Here is a 24,807-nt window from a genome sequence, read left to right as displayed (position 1 = left end):
CAACATTTACAACATAATAGAAAAAAACCATTGGAATATGACAATTTGATTTTTTCTTAAATATGTTTTCATATTTTTGTTATATTTAGTGTACCTTAAATCTTAGACATAATATGTTGATGCCTTAAATTCTTAATCAAACCTTGATAATGCATACATCAACGTTCCTTACCACTGTGATCTGAATATCTTTTACATTCATTAAAATATTGGCACTAATTTTACTTTTTTGATTTTAATCAAGTAAGTATGGTAAATGAAATAAAAAAAGTCTGAATTTTTAAAACTTCAAGAATTTGTGTCAAATAGGAAAATGATAAAAATGTAACTCAGTTATAATGAGTAGGTGGATAATTAAGCTAACTTTAACATAAAATATTAATGAGAGAGATCCGATATCACACTCATAATGATTTTAATCCACAAAAACATTTTCTCTAAAACTATTATAGCTAAAAAGTTGGTTAATAGCTCATTAAAAAGAGATTATCAATAAGTTACAAAATGTGAGATTTAAAATTTTCAGAAAAAAATATTTAATTTTTCACAGTCAAAAAAATAGTTATTTTTTGCTAGATTTTCATTTAACATGGTAGATTACCGAAACTGGAAAATGGATTTTGTTATTTGGGGTCTTGTTAGATTCACATTGGCTAGGAGAAGTGCTGTGAAGATTTTCTGGACTTTATCTTCAATCGTTAACTCACTACAAAGCTATGAAGCTGAAAAACATAAAGAAAAAAAGACCAATGAAATGTGATTTAATTTTTTTTTTGAAGCTCTTTAGTGAATTAACTATAAAAGATAAAGTTCTGAATATCTTCACTGCAATTCTCCTAGCCAATGTGAATCTAACAAGACCCCAAATAACAAAATCCGCTCTCCAGTTTTGGAGATCTATCTCACTAAATGAAAATAAAAATAAAATACATATTGCATATAATTAATAAATTTCTAAAAATTAATAATCAAGAAAGTTTACATGCCAATATCTGACTTGGCAAGCATTTTTTTAAAGCTATCTATTTATAATATGTTGGAATTTTTTTTAGTTACTTTATTTAAAATGTTTAGGCCTAATTAAAAAATATAAAAATTTAATAAAATATCCCAAATATGTTATTCTTATATAACTATTCAAAAATATTTAAAATACATATATACATTTTTTTATACAAAGATTTAAAGTTCAAATGTTTACAAAATCACAAAAATGTACAAACTACAAGTAGGTATTTGGTTATTAAAATGTATAAAATCTTTAATTTTTAAAGCTAAGGTTTGGAAATGTTATATAATATTTCTCTTGTATAAGTATATTATACTGCAACTAAAAAATCTAAAAATATACGAATGTTGTTATTATTTACAAACATTTAAGTAGTTCAAATTTAAAATTTGAATAAAAGTTATTTTTAACAAATAATGATATAAATTATTTTAGTGGCTATACCAAAAAAACATATCACTTAAAAGAAACAAGCTGGTAGATAATTTCCACTCAGAATCATTTTTGTTTACAATTATATGCCATTGAATTCAAATTTAACACATCATTATTAATAATTGACCAACTCGACACATAAATACCTTATGTATAGCATAGCAATTAGCAGTACTTACTCACTTGCTTACCTTTTTTTCTTTTGTTAATCATTAATATATTTCACAATCTGTGAATATACAATTCTACAATAAGTGAAAGTGATATAAGTAGGCTGTTATTTAGACTTAAATGAAAAACCCATTCTTTGATGACATTGATGAAACTTCATTGCATTTAATGAAAATATTATTTATATAGTATTTAATTAAAACTAAATTAAACATACTACACACAACATTGTAAAATCAATACATTTATCACTCCGTTCAGAATCTAAAAAAACTATAAAAAAATACAATTATTTATAGTATTATATAGTTGGAATAGTTAAATTACTATTAAATTATAAGTATTGAAAAATATTAGTAAAATAATTAAATAAAGGCAATAAAGCCCTAAGGGGATCTATCCCTCATAACCTCTTAATTATAATTGTCTAATGTTATATCTATTATAATATTTAAAGATGATTTACATTAAACATCACTTGAAAGTAATGAACAATAATTACGAGTTTTAGTTGATTTATAAGTAGATAAATATAATAATCAATTCTATAAAAAAAAAAACAAGCAAAACAATAATAGGTCTTAAAAAATCGATTTTCTTATAACAATTAGAAATCAAATATCAAAATCACACAAAAGCAATAAAAAAAAAGTTTATTCAAACAGAATTTGAATGACATAAAGTATATTATTAATCATAAATTCAATTTTACAAATAACTTATTTTCATATGTATAGAGTAAAAAAATGTGGTTTTGGCCGATTGGTTATTTTCATTTCATTTGTTTTTTGAAATTAATGTAGGTAGTACTCTTGTACTCTCGTAATGGTCTTGTTAGTTTTACAAGCTACTCGCTAGTTAGCTCAGCTGCTCAGAAGCAAGGCCAAAGTTCCCATCGCTAAATCACGTATCTTTTTTTTTGGCACACACTGTCTAAAATTTAACCAAATAAACTATTAAAAATAAAAAATCGAGGGCATGACATGGACAACCCTAAATTGGATGCAAACATAAGGGTTGGCTAAGTTAGGTATTCTAGCCGTTATCAAATAGTAAAAACCTTTCTTGGCAATATTCATTGTATTCACCTAATAAATATTAAATTAAATAAGTATCAATGTGCCATGTGGCTATATGTTTTAAAAATAAATTTCTATTTTAATGATGTACAAGTGCGTTATATTGTTAGAGAATTGTTTATAGTTTATAAGCTTGTTACTCGTGATTCAAAATTAAAGCTTTCGTCTCTAAACACTGTATATCGACTTACAATATTTTTATTTTTAAGTTAGAAAATAGAAAATACACACGACCTTTACGCTAAAACATGGAATTTATCCACCTGTATCTGTGGAAAACATATCTATTCCGCCGTCTGACACCGTTAAATACTTAGGGTTGACCTTGACAAAAGACTAACTTGGAAACAGCACATAAGGTCCAAAAGACTAATTTTAAATAACCACTCTCGCATCCTCAAACACCTCTTATCAAAAAATAAATTCACTAAACTACTCATTTATAAGTCATTACTAAAACCCATATTATGGACTTATGGATTACAATTGTGAGGGTCGGCCAAAAACAATATTAATAAAATCCAGGCTTTCCAGAACATCACTTTCTGCAGAATAACAAATGCCCTACTGTACCTATGTTTCCAATCAAACACTCCACAATGACATGCGCATGAAAACAATTGAAGAAGAATCGATAATTTATTACAAGCGATTCTTTTCACACCTAGCCAACCATAAAAATCCACTAATCAGGAATCTAAATACTGTAACTTTGCCCGAAGCTCCTCGACGTCGTTTGAAAAGGAAATGGTGCAGGGGCCTCTAATCTTATAACTCCAAACGATCTTCACTTCGTTTACACGTTTCACTCTTCCTCTCCACTAAGACATAGATTAACATAATCTGTGCTCATGCTAAGTGTTGCTAATGGGTGACTTCTTACCCCCGTATTATCCTATAGGGCGTAACCAGGGGGGGTTCAGGGTTCAGACTCCCCCACCCCAACCCGAAATTTTTCTTGAAATAAGATTGAATAGGTTTAAATGCTTATTATATTTAAAACTTGTATAATATAACATATTTTAGTATTTTAGTGCTTTTAGTATAGATTGTGTAATTTTTATAAAAATAAAAATAAAAAAGTAAGAAAATAACTTATTGACTAGGTAATTATAAATGTGCCTAATACTGTCACCCGTACAAAAATTTAGTAGGTATTAGAACTTCGCCAAAAATACTCATAATATTATAATATATATCTTGCTTAAAAATTAAGCTAAATTATACGAAGGTAAACATGAACTACGGAACGCAAATTTGTTGTGTTACACACTTGTAAAATGGAGACAACAAATTAAAATGTTCTCTTAAAAGAAAATTTTGAAAATTTAAATTACCATTGACAATTATTTCTGTCAACCATGTTGGTATTGGTGAATTTTATTCACTCTATGATTACGAATAGTTATTTTTGAATAATCTTCCTTCGGCAATTCGGCTAATATACCCTCTAGAACATTAAATGTAATACTAAATTTTAGTATTAAACTTGAAAAAATTTAACTATAGGTGCGTCGTTTGTTCATTTGGCTTTTGGCTTCATAATTTTTTGAATTTTCACAGCAGAAACCCAGAAACCATATTTTCATTAGCCTTGTGTGGGTCATCGCGTGACGCGTATTTGCGTTCGATGGAAATTAAAGTTGAACCATAGATTAAACATACATAGATAGCCAACAGCATGCGATTATTTGGAAATGTTTAATCTATGGTTGAATTATCTTTATACAAATTTGTTTATAAAATACAGGGGCACTTTATTGAACGCGATTGTGTACATCTTCAACGAATCATAGTATTTATGACTATTGAAGCTTTTCTTTCCGACTACCTACTCCAAAATTGTAAAACATAAAAAATTCAATGTTTTTGTTGTTAATCGTTCAATTTGTTGGTGAGCAATGAAAGATTCCCTAGCATTTATTATTTTATAAAGTGAAAACAAATGAGTGATTGTTCAGATTTTTTTTTTAATTTATATAGGCTGACAACTGTCTGATCAGCATCATTTTTGTATAAGTACAATGAATTCAATTTAACACATCCAAGCTATAACATGTGATACTTTTCAAAGTAATTACAATTTTAGAATAGTTAAATGTTGTTATTGTTACTGTTGATAGCAAAGATTGTAACATATGCTTTCACTGTAGTGTTTTTTTCTTTGATTTACTTAAATGGTTATTTGAAAAAACAAATTAGCTTTAAAACAGTTTAAACTTATAAGTAAAAAAATGTATATTTATTAATATTTCAAAATTTTTATGTGGACATTTAATTCATATAATATAACAGTGAAGAGAACATTACAATTAATATTTTAGATTAACAAAAGATATAATATATAACATTAAATACGTATTATGTGTGTTGTGGTTATAACTTACATAAAATTAATAGTTTCTTTTACATTATTAATATTCATAATTCATGCTACTACATTTTGATAACTTGACTACTTGAGTATGTAAATGTACAATACTATAAAATAAGTTTATTAAAATATAAAAGAATAGAACTAACTAATCAAAATAATTTTGGTAATAATTTAGTACTCAATGTTAAACGTTCAATGTTATTATTTCTAAATAATAATAATAACTTAAGTTATTTACAATCATTTTTATTTACAGTGGACGTCAGACATATTTAACAAGAATTAAATTTATTTTCAATTATAACACAAATATTTCATATTGAAAATCAATATATTATACATAGCAAATACTAAATGGGTTATAGATATAGTTTTATAATTAAATATAGAAAAAATATAATTCAATACTTAAATTAAACAGTCAAACAAATGCATATTGAATAGTTTAAATAACTTAGAAACATACGAATAAATAAAAATTATAAACATTTAACTGCAGAGTTGAAGCTACACATTTTAAATTAAATTTTAACAATTTTTCTCATTAAGTTGCTTTTCAAGTTCTTCAATCTTAGCTTTACGATGATGTAACATCATTTTCATCATTTTATTGTCTTTTTCAAATTTAGCGATTCTATCAATCATGCTTTTATGGTCAGCCACCTAAAATAAATACAATAATAATATTGTAATATGTATAAATAGTATTAATACTGTATAAGTCTTATAAAACTACAAAAAAAAAGTTATTTTAACTTACTATTGCACTACTCACTAAGCTTTGTTCTTCATTAGTCTGAGTACATTGATCAACTCTATGTACATTTGTAATTTCTTTCAAACGGCGTATTTCTCTGCGCAACATATGATTCTATAAAGATATAAATAAAATTATATTAAATGTATAATATAGAATATACATTTCACCTAATAAAAATAAATGTAATTCAAATAAAAAAAAAAATATTCATCCCAGGTCATAACAGTTTGAAATACAATATAGGAGTATGAGGATGAAGTAAACTTAAATATTTTATATGACTTGTGTACTATAAAGATATTATTTATATATATATGAATAAATAATAAATAAATAGTTTATTAAATAATGTTACCTCATCTCTTGCTCTTTTAAAGACATTTTCTAATTCATGATTCTTCTTTTTGAGATCATCAGTGTTTGTTTTGGAAAATAATTCTAATGTGGATATTTTCGCATTTTTATCCACAATACATCTATTTAATTGTTGTATGTCTTCTTTTAATGATTTTTCCAAAGTTTTAGCAGTTTCTATAAAAGATTAAATTTATGGAAACAATAAAAATATAATTTTTTACTAAAGCCTATAATTTCCTTTACCTGATAATTTACTGTATTCATTTGATAGTTCCAAGTTTTTTGTTTGGACTTTATTTAATTCCATTTTCAATTGTTTTAGTTCTTTATCGTGTTGTATAATTAGCTGACCTTTGTCTTTTCTTAATTCATATATATTTTGTTCATAACCAAATATCTCTTCATTTAATTTTTTGACATCTTCATTGAAATTTTTAAATTGTTCAGTTTTGTTTTTCAAAAAATCTCTTTCTTCTGTTAATAATTCAATGTTTGTCTTCAACTCATCTAATTGAGTTAAAAGTTCTGTTATCTTATCATCTTTATTTTTTACCTCTTCTAACATAGATTCGCATTCATTGTCCAAGTCGACATTAGACTGTTTCAATTCTTCAATTTCTTCTTCTAAGCTTTCACATTTGATCATTAATGAACAGACATTGTCGTAAAGTGCTGATATTGAATCATTGCACTTCAGTATTTTTCTTAATTTATCAGTTATGTTATTTATTTCAATTAAACTATCTTCATTCAATTTCAATTTAATTTGATAATCTTCAATTTTGTCATCTTTTATCTTTAAAGTCTGATAAAAACTTTCTAATTGTTTCTCTAATTCATTATTTTTTAATTTATGAACTTCAAGAGCATGGACTAGTTTTGAGCATTGTGTTTCAGTTTCCTCAAGTTTTATGGTTTTCAATTTTAAATCTGTTTCCAGGTTTTCAAGTTCTGTACTCTTTACTAGTAACTCTTTCTCCAAACTCTCTAATTTTGTTTTGTCAACTTTAGTTATTTCACTATCACCCTCTAATTCTACTATTTGTAGAGGCGAATTATTATTTTCTTGCATATGTTTTATTTTTGATAAATTTAATGAATTCTCTTCAAGGAGTAGTTCATTATTTTTTTTTATTTCTTTAAGCAACTTTTCTGTACAATACATCTGATGTTTGATATTACTTAAATCAAATTCTAGTTCATTAATTTTTTTTTCATGATTAATTTTAATTTCTTCTTTTTGTAAACTATATTTTTCAATCAATGTTTCATATTCATTTGTTTTCAATTTAAATCCTTCAAGTAAGTTTTTAATATCTTCATCTTTTTTTTCAATTATAGATTTTAGATAATCGCATTCTGATTGAATTTTTTCTATTTTATCTTCCAGACTAAAACAACAATTTTTTTGATCTTTGTACATACTTAACGATTCATTATACTGTTTGGTTAGATTTTCAAGTTTATTTTTCAAATCTTGTATAGACACCTCCGAATTAGTCTTGAATACTTCAAATTCTTCTGATAATAACTGATAATTTTGTTCACTGGTTTTACTCAATTGGGTCTTTAATTCTTGCAATTCATTCAGATAATTAAAAGATACATTTTCTGCTTCTAATACTTTTTCTGTCAATTCTTTTATTTTTAATTCTCTACTAGGGAAATTGTGTTTTTGAGATTTAAGATTTTCAAGTTCAAGACCAAGTTTTTCATTATCATTTTCAACTTGTTCTTGCCATTCTTTTCCTTTTTTAATGTCTTCTTGGAACTGCTTGATTTGATCTTCAAATAATTGTTTGACCTTGTTGTGTTCATTAACTAAATCAGTTACAATTTGTTGTTCTTTAGTCATTATGAGGCTGACAAACATATCCAATAAATTTGACAAATTATGATCAGTAAGAACACCTGTAATTTTTCCAGGTTCAAGGAGATTAATTTCATTTATAATATTCCTTTTACCATTTCTTAATTCTGTATCAATATCATAGCTATAATAAATTTGTTCTTTATTAGCCTGGTTATGTTCTTCAAGTTTATTATGTTGTATTTTAAGTTCATTCAATTCATTTTTTAAATTACTTATCAATGATGTTTTTTCTTTTAAATCGTTTTCCATTAATGTTATATCACTTATTAATTTTTCATTTACATCAGATAATTTAATAATTTGGTCTTGTGGCTCATTATTTATTTCTTTTAGTTTGTCATTTAATAATTTGAGTTGATTCAATTCTTCATTTAAATTTCTTACTAAATATGTTTTTTCTTTTAGATCATTTTCCATCAATGTTATATCATCAATATATTTATTATTTTCATCAAATTGTTTCTTCACTTGGCATTGAAGTTCAACAATGTGTTTTTCCATATTATTTTTAGATGTTTGAAGATTGTTGATCAGATCATTTTTTTCTTTTAATGTCTTATGTAAATTTTCAATTTCTAAACCAATATCAATATCTGTAGAATCAAATTGGGAGCCACAGTTTATCTTCAATGTCTCATCATGTGGTAAACTATTATCTTCAGCTGACATCACTTTTGATCTAAATTGCTTTTCACTTTGGTTTCCTGATATTATAGCAGAATTGAGTTCAGTGAGTTTCAATTTAATATCATGTACATAATCTACAAGTGGATCAATTAATTTATTTCTTACATCACCACCATTTAAGTCTTTTTTATCAATGTTTTCATTCAATTTAAATTTTAAATTCTGTAATTCTTTTTCTACACATTCAGTATTGATGCATGCATTTTCTAATTCTCTTTGTAAACTATATAATTCTAATTTAAGGTTTTCACAGTAGTCTCCAGACTTTAATAATTCATGTTCAGCTTCATTCAAACAACACTCTAAATTTTGTTTAACAGAGTTTGCATCCTTTATTTCAATTACTAAAACATTAATAATTGAAGCCAAATCTTCACATCGTTCTTCACTAAGTTCCATTTCTTTAGTAATGTTAGCAAATTTTTCTTGAAGTTTGTTTAAGTCACATTCAAGATTTGCTTTTTCCTCTATTAAAATTTTTTCATACTCTGTTTTTTTTGATAATTCTGATTTCATTAAATCAAATTCTTCATTTAAACCTACTAAAACATTATCTTCAAAGTCATTAACCCTAATTTGAAATGAATCATTTCTTGAAAACAAAAACTCAACATTTTTCTTATATTCTTCCAAAGCAATACATTTGGATTCCAAATTATTTCTAAGTATTTTTTTAGATTCTTCATTCTTTGATAATTCTGATTCAAAGTTTATTATTTTTTGTCGTGCTTCATCACATTCACGAGATCTTAACATATATTCTTCTTCTAGTCTATCATATTCTTGCTGTAAACTAGACTCAAGCACTTGTTTTTGCAAGAGTTCAAGCTCTGTAGATTTTAGTAGAATTTCTTCTCTCAAATTAGATTCTTTAATAGATTGATGTTTTATTAATGATTCAATATCACAAGACAAATTAACAAATTCTGTATATAAAATATGGTAATTTAATACTTGTTGTTGTATTTTTTTTTCTAAATTATTTTTTGTCTCATCATGATGTTTTGATATTTCTATAAACTTTTGGCTAATCAGATCCAAATCGGTTTGAATTAATGATTTTTCTTGGATAACTAAATGTAGCTGATTTTGAATGTCTAAATAATTTTGTTCATTATCCTTTACGTTTTTTAACATTGTTTGATTAATTTTATCATATTTTATAGTTAATTCAACATTTACATTTTCTAATTCGAATAATAAATTCGATTTCATGGCTAAATCAGATTTACATTCCTCTAATAATAAAATATTTGATTTTAATTCATTCTCCATACTTTCTACCATCATTTCAAATTTATTATTTTGGACCTTTGAATATTCTAATTCATTAGTTTTAGATATAAGTTCATCTCGTAATTCATTTTCAACTTTAATTTTGTCTTCTAAATTAACTTTAAGGTCAGCGATAATTTTATTTAATTGATCATCAGACTTTTTACTTTTTGTAGCAAGTTCTAAATTAGTGTTTTCCAATTCAAAAATGAATTCATTTTTTTCATTAAGAGTAGATTTGATACACTTAAGTTCATAGTTCAGTTGTTCTACAATAGAAATATAGGATATGTTATTTATATTTAAATTGTTAATTACTGATTTTACTTCATCAACTTTAAGAATAGCACCATCCAATTCTACTGTAACAACCCGTAATTCATTATTCAATGTTTTTTCATTGTTTAATTTCTCTTCCAATTCAGATTTAAGTTTTGTAATAATTTCATCAAGTTCAGAAATTCTATCTAAATTATTACCCATTAATTCTTCGGATTTATTATTTTTTAATTGATCAACAAGTTTAATTTTTTCTTCTAGTTCAAATTTTGTAGTATTGAGTTCATGATTTAATCTTTCAATAATAGTAATATTAGAATTTGTATTTATTTTCATTTCTTCAATTGATAATTGTAACACATTAATTTGCGAAGTTGCATTTTCTAATTCTTTAGTTTTTATCAGCAATTTACTATAAATATCATCTTCGTTATCAATTTTAACAGTAAGTGTAGAATTTATACTGTTAAGCTGACTAATTTCTTCTAATTTCTCATTTTGAGTAACTTCAAATTTAGAATTTTCTATTTCAATGAGTTTAAGCTTTTCATTAAGTTCAAGTTTCACAACATTTAAAGAAGTCTTTAATTTGTCTATTTCAGAATCATTTAGTTCAAGCTTAATATTCATTTCTTTTAATTTTTTAAGTGCATCTGGCAAACCATATGTGTTTATAACAGATTTATTTTGTAACTGTTTTTTAATTTCATCTTTTTCATCAATGCATCTAGTATTTGATTTATAACATTTCTCTAAATCACTATATTCAGATAATAATTCTAAATTAGTTTTTTCAGGTGTCCCTATTGTATTTGATTTATCTTCAAGGTTTGATTTAACAGTTTCAAGTTCAGTTCTTAATTGGTCCATACCAATGATTGAATCGCTTTTAATTTCATTTTCTTTAATTATCAATTGCACTTCATTTATTGTACTATGGTCACTATTAAATTTGTTAGATTCAACATCCTGACCGTCCTTAATTTCATTTTTAACTTTAGTTTGGTTTTCAATTAACATATTAAGATTTGCATTCAATCCATTTAATTCATCAACTTGTACTTGTAATTCAATTTTAAAAGCATTGCAGATAGCAAGTTCTTCTTGAAGATCAATAATCTTCAAATGATTAGTCTTTACTTTTTCAATAATATCAACACATTCAAATGTTAATTTGTCAAATGCTTGAATACTGGATTTCAAAAATATATTTTCTTCTATAGTTTCTGAAAGTTGCTTCTTAAATTTCTCCATTTCAGTACTTGATTCAACTTCCATGACAGAAATACTTTGAAGAATACAATCGAGATTATGAAATACAAATGATTTAATTTCATTTAGTTTAGTATTTGATAAAGACAATTTTTCTTCTAAAATTAAATTCTTGTTTGAAAGTATATCAATTTTGTTTGTGTTTTCTTCAAAATGTGTAACTGCAAAATCAATTAAACATTTTGTATCTGAATTGTCAACATTTATCTCAGAACTTCCACTGAAATCTTTTATGATAGACTTAATATTTTCTTCAATTGAATTTAGTTTTAAACTCAATTCATAATTTTCTTTTTTTATGTTTTTCATCTGAATATTAAATTCATTTGTAATTAATTTCAAATTGTTGTTTTCATCTACTAAACTTTGGTTTTCTAGTTGTAATTGTTCAACTGTATTATGGATATGTTCTAATAATTGATCCAGTTCCAATATTTCACATTTTCTGAGAGTAAAATACCCTTTATCAGCTAAAAATTTAATAGAGCATGGGACTGATTTAACTTCAGCAGCATCATTTTTCAGAAGAGATAACTCATTTAAAAGTGAACATTGTTTGGACGCTTCTAAATTGAGTTGCTGGTCTTTATTTAACAATTGTAATTTTAAACTGTCTATTTCATTAATATACGTATTATTTAATTGATACATTTCTTTAATTTTCATTTCAAGTCTTTTAATTTCTTCTTGCTTTTCTGCCATAAAGTTATCACTTAATATGGTTTTTTTTAATTGATCCTCCTTTATTTTTAACTCTTCTCTTGTTTCCTACATAAAAAATAAAAATAAAAATAGCAAAAAAATTAAACTCTGTGTTTACTCTTTTAATTATTAAAATATTAACCTGAATTGTAGCTAGAAGTTCTGTTTCACGTTTATCATGCATATTTTTTTGTACTTCCATGATAACTTCAATATCACGTTTTTCATTTTCAACTAATTGAATTGAATGTTTAAGTTTTTCAATCATTTTTTCAGATTCTTTTTTTTCGGTTTGAAGATTCTCAACTTCTTTACTTAAATTAGTCAATTCTTTTAGTTGCTCATTCTGTAACAAGATAAAATTGTGTAATTATATTAACTTGATTAATAAATATTCATATGGATATAGGTATATAATAACAATTTGTTGGTTACTTACATTATTATAAAACATTTGTTTTTCAAGAGTTGTGAATTCTCTAAGCTCATTGTTTTCTTTCATACTCATTTCAAACATATTTTTGTAATTATTTACACGTTCTCTTAAAACTTTTTTAGGGGTTTCACAAACATTGAATGGAATGTTGGAAGGTCTAAATAACAAAATATTTTTCATTAGCAATTATAGAAATTTCAGCTAAGATTAATAACTAATACGCACAGATAATAAAATCAATCATTTTATATTAAGACATAAAATTATAATATAGGTAACTAACAATATACCATGGAATGATAACTATAAAAAAAATGTAGGGGAATAAAGTAGGATAGCAAAACAGAAAGCAAGAGCATTAAATTAAATTGACAAGACCATGATTACTACATAGGTTAGGGAAATTTAAACAGTAACAAAAAAATAATAAATAATAGTTATTGAAATACAGTGGTTACCTTAAATTTTATAATTATCTTAAATAAATGTAACCTCAGGGCTTCTGCACCAAAGCAATAGTAGTAATAGGTATGCCTAACAAACACTGAGTGTCGCACTCTCAAGGTACGATTTCTCTGCAGCGTCTAGACGCAGAATCATGATGCCGTGCTGTTCCACTTTTTAACGCTACAGAAAAACCGTACCTTCAGAAGTGTCATTTCATAATTTTAAGAATAGTCTAACTTGCATTTTGCCAAGTTTAACAAAATAGTGCAAATCCCAATTTTATATCTCCAATGATTAACAAAAACAAAAGCTGATTATGAAAACCAATTTAGTAAATAAGTGTGATCTGACCAAACCAGGCTAAAGTCTGCCACCACCCAACTCTTTTAGAGACAAAAAATAAACAAGAGGGTGTACTCGAAAATCATAAATTTAAGGAATAAGTACAATAACATAAACATTCTATTATCTTTATATCACTAAATATGCAACTTATTATTTAAATCTAAGTTTGATATAAAATTATCCTAAATCAGTGTTTCTAAAACTGTGAGTAATGAGAATTTTTTTTTTAAATAATCATAATTAAATTCCTGTAAGCACTTAGCTTTAAAAGATTTTAAGATCAGAAATATTTTAAAATAAGAAATAGGAATTCATGGATATTATCATAGTTGAGATTTATTTTTTATTTTACTAGTATAAAACTATGATAGCTCATAGTTCAAAGATAACACTGATAAAATCTACAAATTACGACTCTTAGTTATCATTTTCAACTAAAACTTTTTACAAAAATAAATAATATGAACGTGGTATAGACTGGTAATGAATGAAAACATAATATTATTTATTCTGTGGCATAAGATATTAAATATTTTTCGAATATTATATTACTGTAAACTTTGAACAATGCACACAAATATCTATTATAATAAAACGAGTAATAATCATTATTTTTGTAAATTACACAATAATTATGAACTTTTACTAACTTAAATAATTTAATGGACTTAAGATGTTATCAATGCATCGGGACATTAAGTTGAACCCCGATGACATACTGGATATTTTAGCAAATAAAAACAAAAAGGAAAATTGACTTGATATTATAATTTATAAAAAATATATTTAATTTAATTGTTTACTTTGAAAACCATTATTATACCATTTACCTCATTTAATTTATCATAATAAATTAATATGATATTGTGATCTATGAGGTTTAATGGTCAAGGGGGGTGTGGGGGGCATAATCCCACTAAAACGATAATATAAACTTGTATCCCAATCCCACACCAGAACCAATTCCAAATTATGCCACTGGGATTGCAATAGATAATTCAAAGTATAATCAATAATTGATTTACAAATTGTAATTTTTTTAATTAGTATAATAACATGTATTTATATTGTATACATAAAAATAAAAGTAGATTTTTTTTATAAAATAATTTTTTGATCTAGTTTTTTTTTTATAGATTGATAACTTTACCTGAGAATCTTTTTTTTATTTACATGTTAAATTACAAGTTTTTAGGAAATATATTGTAATGAGTAAAAATCAAAAAATAATTGATATTTCTACCAATTGTGCTGATTTATATGACATTTTTGAAGTAATATATTTGATAAATATTTAATAAAATGATAAGCAAAAAATGTGAGTACCACATTGCTGTACATTAGGCGTCAAGTGGATCAAATTCAATGATTTATATTAAAATATTTGCTTGTTGTCATTTGGTCAATTTTGCTTTTAGAGCCAAGGTTAAAGAAGTCAAAATAATTATCCCAATATGCTACTGACACCTGTTTCTATTTAAAAAAACACAAGTTATATTGCACATGCACTCACTGAAAGATATAAAAATTTGAAAATTATCAAAAAATGTGTATTTAGGTAACCCTATCTTTTCCCCAAAACCCCATATTAATTTAAGAACTGGACTGAAATATTTCGTGTTACCTTTAAAAGGAAATACACTGTATTTCACAATATAGAAATTTTTATTTGACATTTATTTTTTTATTACACAATCTGTTAATGTATTTTTATAATAAGTGTAAGTGTTGTAAGATATTATTGGTTTTACAGATACAGAAATGAAGATACCTTTCAATAACAGCACTTCGGTGTAGGTGTGTTGAAAAATTAATTAATAGGTCCCAACACTATTTACATTTTAGATGTGTCTTAGGGTGACCAGTGATGTGGGGAGTAGCTTGTTTCTTCAGGAATGGATTGTGTGGCATGGAAGATGAGCATAAAATATTTTGTAGTGTTGGCGACTTTGAAAACAAGAGAAGTACAAAGATCAGTATGTAGTATGTGATTGAAGATTTAGTATGGAGCTTTAGTGATTTGATGGAGGCACTTTAACATTAATTGTATTCACTTACTAGTCAAAGGGTTTGAATAAGCCCCAGAGTTCAAAGTGGATCCCATAACTCTGTAAAGGTTTTATAGATTAATAATTTGCAATGGAAATTTGTGTTTTGAGGTAAGGAAAAAGCAGAATTGTCAGAATCTATTTTTAAGGATGAGTCGTTTATTGTAGATGTGAGGTACCCATGTTAAACGGGCAGACGGCAGTTAAAATGTGGTCCTGGAAATTCTGGGTAATTGGGAGTGGTCGTTATTCAAGGTGATGGTGAGGCAGTTTTTATGTCTATGAGTGAATGTGCAATGCATTAAATTTGATTGATTCATTTTGATTCCTTAGATTTTATACCAAATTTCTAATAGACATAATATAGTTTTTCACATTTATGTTGTACATCATTTATGGTTTTCTAAGATGTTAAATGTACATAATTTATTTACTTTATAATAAAATTTGTTTATTTTATTTATATTGATTTATTTAATTCAGATTTCAATATGATTTTTGTTTAATATTAGTATATCATAATAACTAATTATCCTAGGCTAAGTAAAATTAGTCAGCTGGTATTTAAATATTATTAAGACTTACGGAGAAAAATTATGTTCAGTATTTTCTTTATTTATAGATTCAGTAACAGCTGAGCAATCTTCTTCTCTAATTAAATCCCATTCAAATGACTCTAATGGTGTTCTAAATTCTATAAGAAATAGTTAAATAATAAAATAGATACTAGGCATTATTAATAATACAAACTACATTTAAACATGGATATTGAGAATTAGAATAATGTACATAGTTAAAATCAAAGTATAAACCTTTATTTTGTTTTCCAAAGTTAGATGGTACACTTGGTCTATGCATATTGACATCTTCTTCAATAGTTTCAAGAATACTATTTGAAGAAAATGTATTATCAAGTTTTCCTCCCCAAGTTCTTCTTCGCTGATACCCTTTCTAAAGTAAAATAAATCTAGTAATTCAGTACAAAAAAAAATAAGACTTTATTTTTACTTTATTTGAGGGTTGATCTATATGAGCAGAAGTTATCATATTATTTTGTAAACGCATTATACGTTCCTTTAATTCTTCATTAGTTCGTTTTTCTTCTTGATACTTATATTTAATTTCATTAACTTCATCATTTTCAAATTGATTTTGTTTTATACCCTCTAATTCTTTATTCAATTTAGAAAGTTGAACTCTATAACGTTTCAAAAGAGTTTCATCTGTGACATTCTCATTTACTTTAGCAGTATTTTTAATCTTTTTGGCACGAGAAGCAAAACTAATAAAATAATTTAAAAAATATAATAATTTAAATACAAAATTTTGTAATTTAAATAAAGTTCTCACAAGTACCTCAATGTATTAGATGTTTGATCTTCAACTGCTAAGGTTACTGTACAAATAATTGCAGTTAAAGAATTTCCACCAAGAGATGTTTGTAAAATTCTCGTAAGTTTACTATCACGAAAGTTGACATGTTGTGAGCTTCAAAATATAAATTAAAATTACATTAAACATTATACTATAAGGGTTATACAAACATTTTTTATATTCATAACATAACAGACTAGGCTATATATTAAAAAATAATACTATAGTGTAGATTAAAAATAAAATTAAAATAAACTACCTATCTGGACATTCACTAAGTTGTTGGATAACAAGACCAAGAGTTGTTAAAGAACTATTAATCTTGCAACCTTCTTTAAATCGTTCCATAGATGACTGAGTTTGACTACTGCGCTCTGAACCAGCCAAGTCAACTAAATTGATCACAGATTGTTGGTAAGCTCCATCACAATCATCATCTATGTTGCGACTTTCTAGAATCTAAAAAATTATAATAAATAATGATAATAATAATAATAATAATTAAACCCATTGAAAAAAACTATACTTAGGTATTTCACATTCAAAACATGTAATTAAGATAGTGTTATACTCGTATATGTTATGCTATGTATGTATAACATAGCAGATTTTCGTTTGGTGGAATCCATTCTATGCTATTAGATTTAGGTAATAATAATTTATTTACCTGTTATTAAACTTAAAGTTAAGAATATTATCAGGGCATCATGTAAGCTCATATTAATATTTTAATTTTAAAATTAGCCATAAGCATTTTAGTTATAATTTACATAGCTATAACTCATTTAAAAATTAAAATATCAATAAAAGCATACATGGTGTCCTAGATTATTTTCTTAGCTTTAAGTTTGATAATATGTTAATCAACTTTAATATTAAAGCTAACTACATAAAATGGGTTGTGCTGAATGCAATTTTGCTATGAAGTACGTTAGTACAACACCCACTTAAGTCTAATGGCAATGTATATTTTAAAGTGTTTATGTATTGCTATAAATTAAATCAGATATATCAGAGAACCATACATATGGGTATTTAATCATCATTACTTGCTGACAAATGCCATCATTATTAACGTGTCAATTGAGAAAATTTAAATGCATAAAACTTATGATATAGTTTCATTTTTTATATTTTAATGTTAAAAGAGAAGCAACAAAATTAAAATGAGAAATTTCTAAAAAAAATATTAAGAATGTTTCTTGTTACCAAAAGTTAATTGTATACTTAACATGAATCAAGTGGAGATTCAAATGAATAAATAAAATAAATAATAAAATCAATTGTATGAATATACTAATAGGTGGTTTTATCTTCAATTAAAATTGACAATATTTATACAACTTTTTTTTTTAATTAGTTAAAAATACTTACAATGCGAAATATTGTATGGGATCTTGATGATCTTTCATTCATATCTGTTTCTCCAATACTCCGATTTTTCTCACCTATTCTCATAAGATCAATAACCTGAAAAAAAAATTATAAACATTTTTAAGTTAAACTAACTAAACTAATAAGCAGCATATGATTTTATAGTTATACCATTTGTGAATTTTGACAAACTATAGCCTTTAATGGTGTAATATGTAAGCCATCTTTCTGAATTTCAATTTTTTTTGTTTGATTTCTGTTATTTTTTTTTTCTAGTAAATCTATAACTTTTTCGTTGTAAATTTCTAAGTAACAAGCTCTGTAATTAATAAGAACACAATTTTTTTTTTTTTTTTGAAAACAATATTAAACTTTTCTTAAATAAAAACTAATAATTATGTACAATATACCTTAATAAATATTCTCTACTAGTGGAATTATTCATAACATTAAACATGTAGTTAATGGCTAATGGAATAATTCCAGGGTTGGACTGATCACCAGACATAGTGAATGTTTTACCAGAACCAGTTTGACCATAAGCAAATACAGTACCATTAAACCCTTGCACTCCTCTGTCAATAATTGGTCTGACAATCTCATCAAACACGTCATAATTTGTTGATTTATCGCAAAATACTCTATCTAAATTTATAAATATATAAAAATAATATAATACAATAATACATTATAAAATATCTAAAATATTATTTAAATTATCATATGTCTAAAAAATGTTTTTCAATACAAAGAATACATAACTAGTGACCTTTAAATATGTCTAGTAGATAGCCATATTAAATAATTATTTTAATAATAGTAGGAACTCTAAATAGATTTTGAAATAAATGTCCTCATGTATATTTATCATGTACTTTTGATGTAACTTATTCAACTCATTATTCACTTAAAATAATTACTGATAATTGCTACATACCGTACCTATACATTTTTATATTAAACATCAAATTTACAAAAACAAGTTAAGTGGCTTAACGTTTATATACTAATTCAACACAAGTATAATATTAACTAAGTACCTTAAAATGCCCTTGTTACAAAGACAACATAATATATCTCGACAGCATGAGCAAATACAAGTGGGCAGATATTATTTACTGAACAAAGATCATAACCTAGCAGTATCAAAAAAGGTATATATACTTAAACTGTTTTATTTTTAATTGACTCCAATCAAAATGCACAATTAAATAAAGTATCATTTATTTTTAAGTTTCAATAAAATGTTCGGTATTACAATCTATTTTTATTTTTCAGATCAAAAGATAAGAATGTCTTTTTTAGTTCACCTCAGAAAAATGTACTATAACGATGAAGAGCTAAAAAAAAACTCATTCCTTTCTTTAAACCTTGACTTTTACAGTTATACTCTCATACAGTAAGCAACTAATAGTTTAATGGATTAAAAATAAACATTTTACCAAAAAAAAATTGTTCTCCGTTCTTCTTTTTAGTTATTTGATCAATGTGAATAACACTGTCGGATTCTATTTTCCAGTAAACCTTATCATCCAACTGTTCCTTATAATTTAAAGGACGGACCTTGATGGCCACTTTAATGTTGCAACTGTCCATAGTATTTTGGCGTTTTATGTACACACCGGCGATTTGCATTCAGCGGCTTACACTTATAATTAAAAATAAGATAAAAAATTACTAGAAAAATTCAAATACAATAACATATCTGAACTCTAAACCGGATACAACGAATTAACGATAATCTATTAAAACAGACAAAACACGCCTTCGTAACTTCGTTACGTTTCCACTTTCTGAAGTGAAACTGTCAACTGACTAACTGACTAACTTTTTAGTTTTTACTTTACGTTTACCATTTACCGACTACCGTTGTATCGTCTGTTACTCTGTTATTTGTTTTGTCTGAAAATTTTTCCGTTGAACCAGTTCAGTTCAAACGTCATCAGTGTTACCAATCCGTAGCGAAAGTATATTTATGCCTTATCATAAATTAAAGCCGAACTAACTAAAAATTTTAAATAATTTAAAATAAATAAATTAATAAATATTAATTTAATAATTTATGTCTAAGCCACGATTTAAGATATATAAGGTATATCTCTAATACATAAACTCTAATCTATTTATTTCATTATTTTTATACATTTTGTCCATTTACGTTTTTATATATATTTCCGTATTTTTAGATTTATGATTTTGTAGTTTATCTGTACTTCGTAATTTTACATTTTATGATTCAATTTGAACTTCTTTTAATACATCCATGAATTGAAAGATCCCATTCAACACAGCACGTATAATCTACGTTTAAAATAAGGATAATATTGATGTATATATTAATATTCGTATAATATACGTAAATAATACGTGTTTTATTGGGGTATTAGTAGTTGGTCGAACTTAAATCGATTTACGTGTAAGAATGCACGAATATATTAGGTTTAAAATACGTTGATGCATATTCGTTTATTTTCCGCGGTAAAATTGCGTTTAATTAACGTCGACCATACGTGTATTTTTGGTGGAATTTACGTATATTACACACATAATATACGTTGAATATCTTTTGACTCAAAAATATCCACGATTTCTACTTACTATCAACTAAATATATTCGTATATTATACCTTATACGTAACATTGGTTATTCGTATCCGTTTATTATACGTTTAATATATGTATATTTATTTATTGGGATGTTTGGATGTGCGGAATAGAAGTAATTGTTGAACTTGCTATTATTATTACCAATAAAAATTATTAGATTATACATCACCTTTTTCGAAAGTTTTTATCCGGAACCAATTCTGAGAAGTAACTGAGTTGATTCCTGTTTGAAAAAAGTATGTTATTAAATTGAGCCGAATTGGTTCCCGTTTGTATTTGGGTTAGATTTGACAAAAATATTGATAGGACTACGACTACACATTTTTGCGAATCGTTCCATTCAAAGCTGAATAAAAGAATAAAGAATTTACTATAGTGCTCATCTAATATATTTTATTTTACACAGACTTTAAACAGCATTCAGACATAATATAATATTAAATTCCGAAGTAATAATACTAGCAAACAGGAAAGAAATAACAAATACTTGGAAAATTGTATAACTGAGTACATTAATAAGAAGCTTACACGAATTAAATACTTAAAGAAAGTTTGCATCAAATTTGTAAATCAATGATTTTAAATAATTGTATTATTATATTTCACTATTTGTATTTTGTACAGTTAGCTTAAGAGATGACTATTTGACTTCCAAATCAATGATTTAAAATTATATAATAAACTATATATTTTTTTTATAAATAACATTAATGCACATTTTTAACCAAGCCTACTTTTAAGTCCTGAGCCTGTAAGATTGAGAAGAAAAATGTACATAATTAAACGGGAACCAATTCGGCCTCTGACCATTCTTGTTAATATTTTTTACTTATATAGTTGTATTATAATATTGTAATTTTTATTGGTTTATGGTATTGATGTAAAAAAAAAATTATTTTTCTGAGTACAATAATTATTTAATTAAAAATTAATATTGGAATGTATCGAGTTTCTACAACGCATGTTTAATATTTTTTTTTTTTGAATTACAACAAAATATCGAAAATTATTTTAGGAGAAATTGTTATTTTACGTGTGAAACATCCAATTTTGTAATCGTAGATAATTTGAACTTTAAGCGATCATAAAAATAAAATAAAATATGGAATGTGATGGTTATAATATATGTATACAGTATGATTGGCTATTTACAATTATATTAAAAACAACTTAATAACTGATAAGTTGTAATAAGTCAGTCTTATATGATGAAACTTATTCATGTTATATTTTTAGAAAAAAAGACAAAAATTACAAATATCTAAATAGTTTAAAATAAGCCTAAATATTTCAAAAATTATACAATAATACGTTTATAATGCTTTTCCTGATTATTATTAAGAACAAGGAGTAGTGGGAATATTTTACTTTCGCTCGCTTAAACTGTCTAAAAGCATGGGCGGATAGGCCATTTTTAGCCTACCGGGAAATTTTAAAAAGGGGCCACCATATGAAAAAAAAGTCTAAAAAGGGCCCTATTACCGAAATACGAAGGGGCCCACCGGGAATCTAATCTTTTTTTTTTTATAGATCCAATTTGCAAACAGAAACTCTCGAAGTTGAAAATTGGAATTTCATAAAACGTATTTTTAGATACACAATAAAAAAATGGCACATTGTAATTTGTAAGACCAATACATTCTTTTGGCTTCATAGTTCCACTTAAAATCTAAAAGATAGTAAACCTTCCTTTTATAATATAAGAAAGTATTATAAAATGACCCTGTGTAATTGTATTAGACGTATCATGTTGTATAGTTTATACAAAATGCTACACTTAGCGATTTCAGTTCCATCTTGTGAAAGAACATTCTTAACAATGCATCGAATAAACACTTACATAAAATCAAACATGTTATCAAATCGATTTTTAAAGTTATTTATCATAACAATAGCCAATATTTTTTTTTTTTAAACTTTATTTTTAAACAAACAATCTGTAATTAAATATACAATAAGCATGTATGCTGATATATATAGTCAATAATTGAAAGAGATTCATTAAACGTTCTTAACAAAGAAGACATTTTAAATAAATTTTCCAATACTGAGTGGAGGCTTAAGTTGTAGATTGTAATAGTTATGTATAAAAATCCTTTAACTATCATAGTTTAACTTATATTTTATTATAAAAATTCTATGGCTGAAGCCTGAAGCCTTTTAAGACTTAAGGTCTAGTGACGCCTATGGGTATAGATATATAGTTAATTTATAGAATTACATTATTAAAGATAAAATTTACATATCGAACGACGAATTTGTAGAGGAAACTGGAGAATATGAATCGTGAAGTTTTTTATCATATTTTAATATTTTGTATTTATTAATTATTTTATAATGATTTATAAGTGCTTATAAAGGTACTTAAATATTTTCAAATTCATACCTACGACTACGTCACTACAGTGACCGAATTAAAAAATAAAAATAAGTACATATTATTTTTATAAATAAATACAATAATAACAACAAATTAATCAACTTTTAATTATTTTGAAATAACATCAGCTATTAGTTACAGATTTTTAATTTTATTAATATAATTTAATCTATTAGCTATACGCCTGTAACATAGACTATATGAATATATTACATTAGTCTATGTCCATAATTCGTTTAAAAATAAACTTTTATACATTTTACCGTATTTATGTTATTGATAGTACATGCCGTGATAATAATGCTCAATTCATAAATCAAGAGAACGCAACTTCCACTCTTCCGCATGAATTGTCTCCGCCTTAAAAGTACATAACAGAAAATTTACACTCAGCAGATCACGTTTAACTCCGTAAGTTTAAAAAGGTGGGAAAGTGGGTATTGCTCTGCTGTATAGTAGAGAGTAGAGATGGAGAGTATGTCTTGGTCACTATAACCGATGTATTAAATTTTAATGCAGTTACAGGTATCATTGTATACGAAAAACGATTCTGAACGGAGATGATTTGTTAGTCAGTGATAATTAGTAAGATATATTATTACCTATATTTAAACTGTAATACATCGTTATTTTACGCGATTTCGAAAAAAAATGTTCATTTCATACGCTCATAAATTTTTTTTTATATATTGAGGCTGGAATTTTTTTTTACAGCTAATTGAAGGAAAACTTATGAGTTATGAATAATTTTGTATTAGGTTTTTTAACCTTAGGTTTAAATCACAAAAATTGTTATGAATTTTAAACTTCAAAATTCCTTTTGATATATTGACCTTGTATTAAATTTTAAAGATTTTTTGGGAAGCCAAATTTTTTTCATCGGCATTTCAAGAAAAAAAATTTAGAAAAATTGAAATTAATGGTTTATAAATAGTTTAAAAAAATTCTAAATATTTTGAAAAATAGATAACGCTAATATAAACATTTGGTGAAAACTTCAAGTGTCTACAATGATTTGTTTTTGAATTACAGCAAAATCAAAAAATCGATTTTGTCGAAAAGTGGTTATGCGTAAAAATTCCCGTTTTTCCGTTATTTTTTCAGGGTTTTTCCTGAGGCTTTTGAAAACTATTGGAAGACTTTTGACCCCCCCCCACCAAAGTACCAATTAGATAAATTTTTCTTTTCAAAGAGGGGCTTGAAGTCAAAAATCAAAGCATTACTACTCAAAAACGCGATGACAGACAAAAAAAAAAAAAAACACACACACACATCATTGTAGAATCATTAATCAATACATTAATCATTTCATTCAGAATCTAAAATTAGTGATTCTGAATCGACCTATTATGAAACTTGATGGTAATCTGTGTGACTCACGACTATCGGGTTGTACTTGTAATGTTTCTTTTTAAGATTTTTAGATTTTAAGCTTGTTATGAGCATTTTTAATTTAGGCATATTATACTCGCATAACTTGCAACAAATTTGAACTATCGTAAAAAACCAACTCACAAACG

General features: G+C 25.5%; 1 protein-coding gene across 3 annotated transcripts; it reads right to left on the bottom strand.

Moving 5' to 3' along the window:
• Positions 1–5,143: 5,143 nt before the first annotated feature.
• On the bottom strand, positions 5,144–20,168 carry LOC113555599 (kinesin-related protein 4-like). 3 transcript variants are annotated; one of them, XM_026960049.2, is made up of 15 exons: positions 19,743–20,168; positions 18,711–18,945; positions 18,472–18,619; positions 18,301–18,396; positions 17,186–17,385; positions 16,909–17,040; positions 16,561–16,834; positions 16,365–16,503; positions 16,138–16,246; positions 12,716–12,869; positions 12,419–12,622; positions 6,432–12,342; positions 6,187–6,362; positions 5,847–5,942; positions 5,144–5,734 (listed from the first exon to the last, which is right to left on the bottom strand). In XM_026960049.2, exons 1-15 carry the CDS (start codon positions 19,933–19,935, stop codon positions 5,600–5,602), a joined length of 8,202 nt encoding a protein of 2,733 aa, XP_026815850.1. In that variant the 5' UTR covers positions 19,936–20,168; the 3' UTR covers positions 5,144–5,599. The 3 variants fall into 3 exon arrangements, with proteins under 3 accessions (XP_026815850.1, XP_026815849.1, XP_026815851.1); XM_026960048.1 differs by having other exon boundaries at positions 5,149–5,734; positions 5,832–5,942; XM_026960050.1 differs by lacking the exon at positions 19,743–20,168 and adding an exon at positions 19,341–19,440 and having other exon boundaries at positions 5,151–5,734; positions 5,832–5,942.
• Positions 20,169–24,807: the final 4,639 nt, after the last annotated feature.

Source organism: Rhopalosiphum maidis, chromosome 1, assembly GCF_003676215.2.
Source record: "Rhopalosiphum maidis isolate BTI-1 chromosome 1, ASM367621v3, whole genome shotgun sequence".
NCBI lineage: Eukaryota > Metazoa > Arthropoda > Insecta > Hemiptera > Aphididae > Rhopalosiphum > Rhopalosiphum maidis.
Note: the sequence above shows the minus strand (reverse complement) of the source record. Positions and strands in the feature narration are given on the sequence as shown.